We start from the raw sequence: 8,242 nt of genomic DNA on the forward strand, positions 1-8,242 counted from the left end.
AATCATTTTTACTGCTTCATCTAAGACATTCTTAAGTGAAAATGGTTTCTTTTTTTAAAAATGCAAGTATATGGAGGTGAAGAATACAACTACTACTACTACAATTCGTTTTCTTGATTTCTGCTAAGGTGCCAACAGTTTTGACCCACCACTGTTTTTGCAACATCAGTGCAAATGTCAACATGGTGAAAAAGACAAAAAAAAAATGTCAGTATTATTATAAAAATTGTTTGAGCTCAAGAGCTTCCTTGAAAGGGTTTCAGGGACACCCCTAGAGGTCCATGGACCACAATTTGAAAGCTACTGGTTTCGATAATACAGTAAATAACAAATTTAATGACTCAATAAGTGGAGGGAGATTAAGTCTGAAACAATCCAGTAATGAATGATCAGCAAATGATAAATGGTAGAAAATAATACAATCCAACTGAGTACTATTTCATTAATCATTTATAAATTTAAAAAGCAAGAGATGAGGAAACAGGATAAAAGGTATATGAGGCTTCACAGAATTGTCCTATTCTTTTTTTTCTCTTATGAGAGAAAAACTAAATTGCATAAATTGAAGTTAATTTAGGGCTTTTATTTAATACAAGTGTATGAAGGTGAAGAATACAATGACTACTACTACAGTTCGGTGCCTTGATTGTGATAAAAAAGAACACTGCATCTGATCCTTTACAGCATAAGGAATTAACAAAAATGATCAAGTCTGAATTTTTAATACTTCCAAGATGATACAGCTTCAGGACTGAAATAAGTGCATGAACAAATAAAATTATTTTTTAATGTTTTCCTTTATTATTGAATGTATTGGGGTAACACTGAAAATTTCATTTTTTAATGAAAACTCAATACAGTTAAGTAGTTCCTTCACTGAAATCAGTCTGTCCTTCATTTTGGCACAGATTTGTTACTGAAATGTTTCCTGAGTCTTAAACTAAGACTCAAAGGAAATATCATAGGAAGTTTAAACATTGGTTAAATCAATCATGTCCGTTTTCAATCAATAGTTTTAGAGGAAAACATAAAGAACACAAATTTTGACAGTACCATGATGGATTGAAAGAGCAAGCAGAACCCACTAGTAGACCTATGAAATGCTTCTATGGAGAGATCTACAATTCTATGGTACTATGAAAAATAAGGAGTTGGAAATAAACAGCTGAGAAAACTATCTACCTCTTCCACATGAGGAATTTAGTTGTGCATTTCTCTCTCAAATGCAATTCTTGAGTATATTTTTAAATGAATTATAAATCATTTTCAATGTAAATAGTTGTTCAAGCAAGTATCTATGTTTAATACATCCTCTGCTAATACCATCAGGACAGTTCCAATAAGCTAAAGGTTATTATGCAATTCCCTCTACCCCTATTATCAAATTATTTTTATAATTTCTCACTTTGGCAATGACAGCAAAGTCACTATTCCGGTTCAAACCACCCACAGAGTATATCTTCAAATCAAACCGCCAGGATTTGTTTCCAGAATACATTACATGTTGCTGTCTAGGGAATTGGTTTTGGAAACATTACACTCACCAGCTGACTTATCAACAGTGCCCTTAGAATTGACACCAACTTAAAGGCAAGACTCCTTCCAGATAATATAAAAATATGCTACTACTGCCATCTGCGGTTTATGCTTGAATAGCTTCTCTGGTGTAAACAAACTTAAGGGTATACAATTCGCAATTAGGGTCCAAAGACTCATTATTTGAAGATATTCTTAGTTAACTCAATATAATAAATTGTAGCATTTAGTATATGAGAGAAGAATTTGTAGTTCTCTTTTTGAACTTATATAATGAGGAAGGAGGAAACCACAAAATACCTTGAATGAAAATTATTATAGTGCCTAAGGGCTAACTTTTGTTTTCCCCAAATGTCCACACTCCTAAGGAAATTCAAAAGACTTGAATGCTTCCTGTGAATTTATAATTAGGATAACTTTGCTTAAAATAGTGATTGTCAATATTAAAACATTCCCAAAAATTTTAAAGAAATCCAGGGATTTTTAAAGAAATCCAGGGATTTTCTACTTAGATGAGAGTTTGGTCAGTTTGCTTCCTTCAAGATAAATCTTAAAGATGCAATTATTCCTATAATTTTTTTAAGTACAAACATTCCAAAATGCAAATGAAGCCTTCAAGTAGGTTATTTTCACAACTTATTTTCTCTCAGTTTGCTTTCTCAAATGACAACCACTGTAGCTTAGGGATCAAAAGATTTGGTGCTGCTGGGGGTGGGGTAAAGAGCAATTCAGCTTCCCAACAGCCAGCTGAGGAAATCCTGGTTCTCTCCCCAACTAAATCACTGTTAATTAGAATTGCTGGGTTACATAGTAAAGTCTTATTTAAATAATCGTAAGGGGGGGGGGGGGGAGGTCTGTTTTCTTGAGAAACTGTTCTACGCAGGCTACTACTGTTTAACAGCAGGTAATAAGGAAATTATTAAATTAAGTACGAAATTCTTTAAAATAAAGTTCTCTATTCTATAGTTATTTCTAAACCACACTGAAAAGCAGGTTAGAGACAATGGGTTTTTTCTAACTTTACATTATTAAGGAAACTAATATCTAAAGCTATGTCGGAAAACAAGCAATAAACAAACAGCAGACTGATTCTATGAGTACTGTAGATCAAAGTTACATTAAGAACTTTTTTTAAAATGTAAGATTAAGCTCAGATGAATCTGAAACATCAGCTCAACACAAGATAAAGAATTACAAGCTCAGTACTTCTTGCCGACTTTTAAAAATTCTGGTATTTCTAAACCCTAGTTATCAATCAAAGGCATCCATAAATCCATAAGAAATTACCTGAGCTAGGAAAAGCTGATATTAAGAATATGAAAGTTTAAAAGAATGTATTTTCTTTCACAATGTGTTGGTTTTATAAATACTTTCAAAGTATAACAGAGAGATGGGTGTATTATATCACTACTTGTGTGGATATATTCAATAGCTACCTTCTGTTTAAAATTGTTTCAAGGACACTTATTCTTTGCTGAAATGGAAGCTTTGTTTTTATCTGTTGAGTCAGAATTCTGATTTTTCTGATTATGACCCTTTACACATAAAAAATGACTGGTTCACATACACACCAAAAAAAAAGCATTTTTATTGTTATACTTTAAAAGATTGGACCAAAAATTTAAATGTATTCTGAAAATGCATCTTCCCAAATTTAAGTTTCAACATGGAAAAAATACTTACACTGAAATGTCATTTAACTTGGCCACAACACAAAAATAAACGTAAGAACAAAAAATAATAATAATAAGACAAGGCCCCTAAAATCTGGATGAGCATGCTGAAAAGGAAGTCTCCTATGTCAAAGAAGCTGTCCTTAATTCTGAAGCCAGAAGTTGCCATCTGACCACAATTCATTAATGGACCAATTTATTCAATTCAAACTAATAAATATCTAACCTAGTTATAATACAGGATGAAATTCACTTACTTACACAGTCCCAGGCCCTAAAACATGCAAGTATCATTAGCGATTTAAAGCCTACTTGCATAACAAGCACTGTAAGTGGTGTAAGAAACTCCCCTTAGCAGTATCATAGTAGTTGGCATTTCTACTCTCCATCCCCCACTAACCTAAAATGAGGTATTTTATTTTCTACCTTTGCTCCACAACCCCGGTAAAAGGAAAGAGGAACCAAGAAATTATGAATAAAATATGGGAATGCATGATTTGGGCATATTTTAGGAAATGTACATGTTCTTTTTCATTAGCTGCCATCTCAGTCCTCCTCATCTAACTCCTTCCTGTTCATGTGCTAGTGCATGAGCACACACACATCCTTTTGCTATAAAATTCAGAATGACTTACAGATTAGGAAGCATGTCATGATCATATTTTGATTACATGAAACAGAAATACTCAAAAAAGAATTTGGTGGATGGTAAATCTAAGTTTGGAAATGTGGTCCTCTCACATTTCTGCTATTTCAAAATCAAAAGTGAATCTGCTCACTGTTGCTTTTCAATGTTCTTTGGAGGTCAGAGAACCTACCAAAAAAAAAACAAAAAACCCCAACAACCTGTGTGCTGCTTGTTCTAAAGAAAAACATTACTAGAGCACGCATTTTTTTTAAATGAAAGAAATTTTTGAGGTGATTTAGAATTAATTTTCAAAGTCACAAACTGAAGCTAAATTGTCATGGAAAACACTTGCTAATTTGTTTTCAGGAATAACATTTGGATGGCAGGGCTATAGCAGAAAAAGGGCATCCAATTATTTAGTGAACTTTTCTCATTTCTCCTAAAGTGTAATTATATAAAACATGCTTTTAATTACTGATAATGGCTTATAACCATTTTTTGCTTGAAATATTTAAGTCTACTTCCTCATTCTCTTAAAATAAAATGAACAAATGCAATATTTAGCATATACTTCCTCAAATCATTCATTTTTCTTTACCCCATAAGGGAGCAGTCCTCTAAATTAGTTCACTTTTGTTTTGAAAACCTACAAGCAACAACTGTAAATATCTAGTGCAGTTAGCACAGGGAATTCCTGGAAGGGTGATGGTGCATCAAAAGGCTAGCAACTCTGTTCTGATAGAATAATAAAAACCATTTAAAGGACTGTAAATTCAACATCAATGGCGTTTCCGGCAGGAAAACATTTCTAAAATTCCACCTCCAGTTTATTTCTTCATGACAGAAACCAAAGACCTCCTATCAAGATAGTTATCTATTGCAAATATTTTATACAAAATGAAAATCAGTCGGTAGGATAAAAAGTGAGAAAATTTCATTTTCTCTGCTTAGAACTTAAGCAGTTTCATTTACTTTTAGAGAAAAATAAAGAAAACATAAAAGAAAAAAATATCCCCACCATTCCAGAGATAAACTTTTCCTTTTCTTTTGTTTGTGTTTTTGTATGTGTAACTTTTCTGTGAGCATGTTATCGAGATAATGAACATAAATTGTAAAACAGAACACAGTGCTCATTTTTACACTGAAAAGTAAAGCATCCTACAAGTTTAATGTTTCATGTATTTTCTTTTAAGCTCATCAAATTGCCAAAAGTCCCACTGTGTTTTCAACAAAAAGGAAATACTTATAGGACTGATGTAAAATATTAAAGCCACCTTAGCTTAAGTGGATTGCTCCATAACAGTCTTTTGAATGCTTCTGAGCAATTGAGGAAATGAGACTATGAATAGGAAATTTGATTGAGTTAAAATTACCATTGAGTTCTTTAAAATGTATTAATGAGTAATTAATAGCAAATGCAGTTCCTAGGCTTCCCTTACAACAATATTCTCAAGTAGAATTTAAGTCTGCAGCAAAATCCATCTACATGTTAGGCAAAGGTGGGTACAGGAAGTATACACACAGAGAAAGGCATTATGAAAAACACACTAATATGGGCTATAAGATCTGGGGTTGGGTAAAAAAATCAGCATGGTAAAATTTAGATCAGATTTATAACATTCACACATTAATAACAAGCCAAATCTCTGTTTTAAAAGCTTGAAAAGTTAAAAGCGTTAAAGAAATCCTTTGTTCCAGTATCCTGTCTCCTACCCTAACTAGATTCCAGCCTCCTTTGTGACACGGGATTTTATTGATCTCAAACATGTTCACATTCAGAAATTAGTCTCCAAAGACATCCCCAGAGACTGCCAGCCACCTAGATACCACACATCACGGACATCTTTAAAAAGGACAAGAGCTTTGAAAACACCACACTATTTGGTCAGCAACATCAAGTGACGTTAACCAGGCTCTCCTCTCAACACACGTTTCCCTTAACCGGTAAAAACTGCACGTCTCCTGAACTGACAGTGTATGTACGCAGGTTCAGATCCACCCAAAGATTCCTTCTGTAGTTCCTCATTCATTCAACAACCGAGCACCTAGGTGACCGACATTCAGGTGACTTTCCTCACACCTGCCAGGTCACTCTCCCGACCGAGAAACTTCTTGTTGAAGCAATTTTTAGTGCCTCCTAACTGTCCCGGGTGTTGGCATTCATTCTGAAATCTGTTACTTGTGAGGAGCTGTTCGGTCCTAGATCTTTCAGAGAATTGCGAGTTTATGGCGCAGGGAGGGGAGGAGGCAAGGATCCCCGAGAGCCTGCCCTTTATTCGGAAATGAGATGTGAAAGGTGGGAGGCAGGGCAAATAAATAAATAAACCGGGTTTGCCGCCGGAGCGTTTGCCGGCCCGAAGGAGCACCCTTTGTAATGCGGGCCTCCCGGGGCTATCGCCTGCGCTAATTGCTCCAGGGCGCTTTCCAAGTTCAAAAGTTCACCTTTTACGACCTCACAAAAGCTCCTTACACGTTACCAATAAAAACATCCCGCGGCCAACACTGAGGGGGAAATATCAAACAGATACAAATGAAACATCCCGCAGGGGGAGGGAGCCAGGGGGCGGAGGGCGAGGCGCCCCCCGAGACGGACGCGAGGAGCCTGAGGACTCGGCCGGGACGCGGGGGCAGCGGGGGGCAGTGGGAAGGGCCGGGCCAGGTGAGGCATTCTCGGGGCTCAGGGTCCCAGGTCCCCAGGGGACCGGGAGAAATGAGGTGGACAAGCGCGGACCCGGGCCCGCCCGGAGACACCGGGAGACAGGTGTCCCCAACACCCGGTAGGGCCAGAAAGTTGTCGCCGAACAGAGAAGGGGAGGGAGCAGGGGAAATGGGGTGCGGAGCAGGCCCCAAGGGGTGAGAACGGGAGACGCTGGGCGAGTAGCTAAGGATGGGAGAGTCAGCGCAGAGCGGGAGGCTCGCAGCAGCACGGGGCGCGAGGGAGGTGCGGGCCTGCAGGGGAGGAGGCGAGGCTCCAGAAAGGTGTGGGCCGAGGGGACCGAGGGCGAGGGTGTGGCGTCGGGTCAGCAGGACGAGGAGGGAGCGTCAGCGGAGGGAGGAGGGACCCGCGTGGGGAGCGCCGAGGGGCCCGGGGGGAGGGGATGGCTCCGCGCGGAGGGGACCCTAAGGGGGAGAGGTCCCCCGCGGAGGGTACCCAGGGGGCAGGAAGCGGAGGCTCTGCGCAGAGGAGACCCGTGGGAGGGAAGCCCCCACGGACGGGACGCGAGGTGGGGGTTGGGGGAGGGTCGCACCGAGGGGACGCGGACCCCGGGAAGGGGCGGGGGGTCTGCCATTAAGGAACCTGGGGGTGGGGGGAGGGCGGGGAGGGAAATGAAGGTCCGAGGAGAGGGACCAGGCGGGGGGAGGACCTGCGCTGAGGAGAACCGGGAGAAGGAGGCTCCACACGGAGTAAGACGGGGGAGGAGAGGGAGGGTCCGCGCAGAGGGGACCGGGGTGAAGGTCCATGCGCCGTAGCGTCCCAGGGTGATAGGAGGCTGAGAGCCGGGGTACCCCGGGTTAGGGGACATGGGGCCGGCTCTGGGTGGTCCCGGACTCTGCACGCCCTTCACCCACCGTTGCGCGGCGGCGGAGGGAGCGCGGCGGGCGGCTCCAGGAACCCCGCAGAGCCCCCGCCGCCTGCCCCTCCGCTAGGAGGCCGTTCGTCCCGCTCCATGCGGTGGTGCTCAGGGCCCGCGCTCGGCTCGCTGCTCCGCCATGACCAGCGCCCTCGCCGCCGTCGTCGTCCGCCAGGGGGAGGGGGCTGTCAGGGGCCGGCGGGCTCCCGGCCGCCGCGCTCTCTGGGCCCCTAGCCACCCGGCTCCGCGCCCCTCCGCGCCGCGCCCCCTCAGCACTGGCCAGCTCCCTCCCCCGACGTCACGCGCCGCTGCCACGCACGGGCCCGCGGGGCACGCTGGGAATTGGAGTCCGCCCGGCGAGGCCGGCCACGCGGGACTCCAGCAACTGAAGGGGTGGGAAGAACAATTAGCAGCTCTGAAGAACTGAAAGCCAAAGCCTGTTCCAATCGCGAAACTCGAATAAAAACTTCTGCTAGAAAAGAATATATATTACTTCAGGGCCTTTTCTTTGTTGTGGTTTATCCATAGTCAACATTTCTTACGACTCCTCGTATCCCCCCGCCCTGACAATGAGTCTTTCCTAGGAGGTGGGTCGCAAAGGAACCGGTGAGCACGTGCAACGAAGCCCAGCCTCCGGGGCGGGGTTGGGGGGGTGGAGTTTGGGGGTATTCACGAGGACCTTCCTCTGCGGCTTCGGGACAAATTGGACCCGAGATTAAAGGGTCGGAGTTTAACTCGAGGTGACTGCGTTCGTATGCAAATGGAATCTATAAAACTCTGCTTTCCGGGGTATTCTTTAAAGGCTTTTACCTCCGGGTGGGCGGGAAAGACTA

At 42.3% G+C, this 8,242-nt stretch overlaps 1 protein-coding gene across 2 annotated transcripts in view; it reads right to left on the reverse strand.

The window, feature by feature from the left end:
- Positions 1 to 7,726, reverse strand: part of NR6A1 (nuclear receptor subfamily 6 group A member 1) — a 176,310-nt gene extending 168,584 nt beyond the window's left edge. For both annotated transcript variants that reach the window (XM_059657988.1, XM_059657987.1), the window contains exon 1: positions 7,408 to 7,726. In XM_059657988.1, the coding sequence (XP_059513971.1) occupies positions 7,408 to 7,507 (100 nt within the window). In that variant the 5' untranslated portion in view covers positions 7,508 to 7,726. The remainder of the gene's footprint in view (positions 1 to 7,407) is intronic.
- Positions 7,727 to 8,242: the final 516 nt, after the last annotated feature.

The sequence above is a fragment of the Myotis daubentonii genome, chromosome 11 (genome assembly GCF_963259705.1).
Source record: "Myotis daubentonii chromosome 11, mMyoDau2.1, whole genome shotgun sequence".
Taxonomy (NCBI): Eukaryota; Metazoa; Chordata; class Mammalia; order Chiroptera; family Vespertilionidae; genus Myotis; species Myotis daubentonii.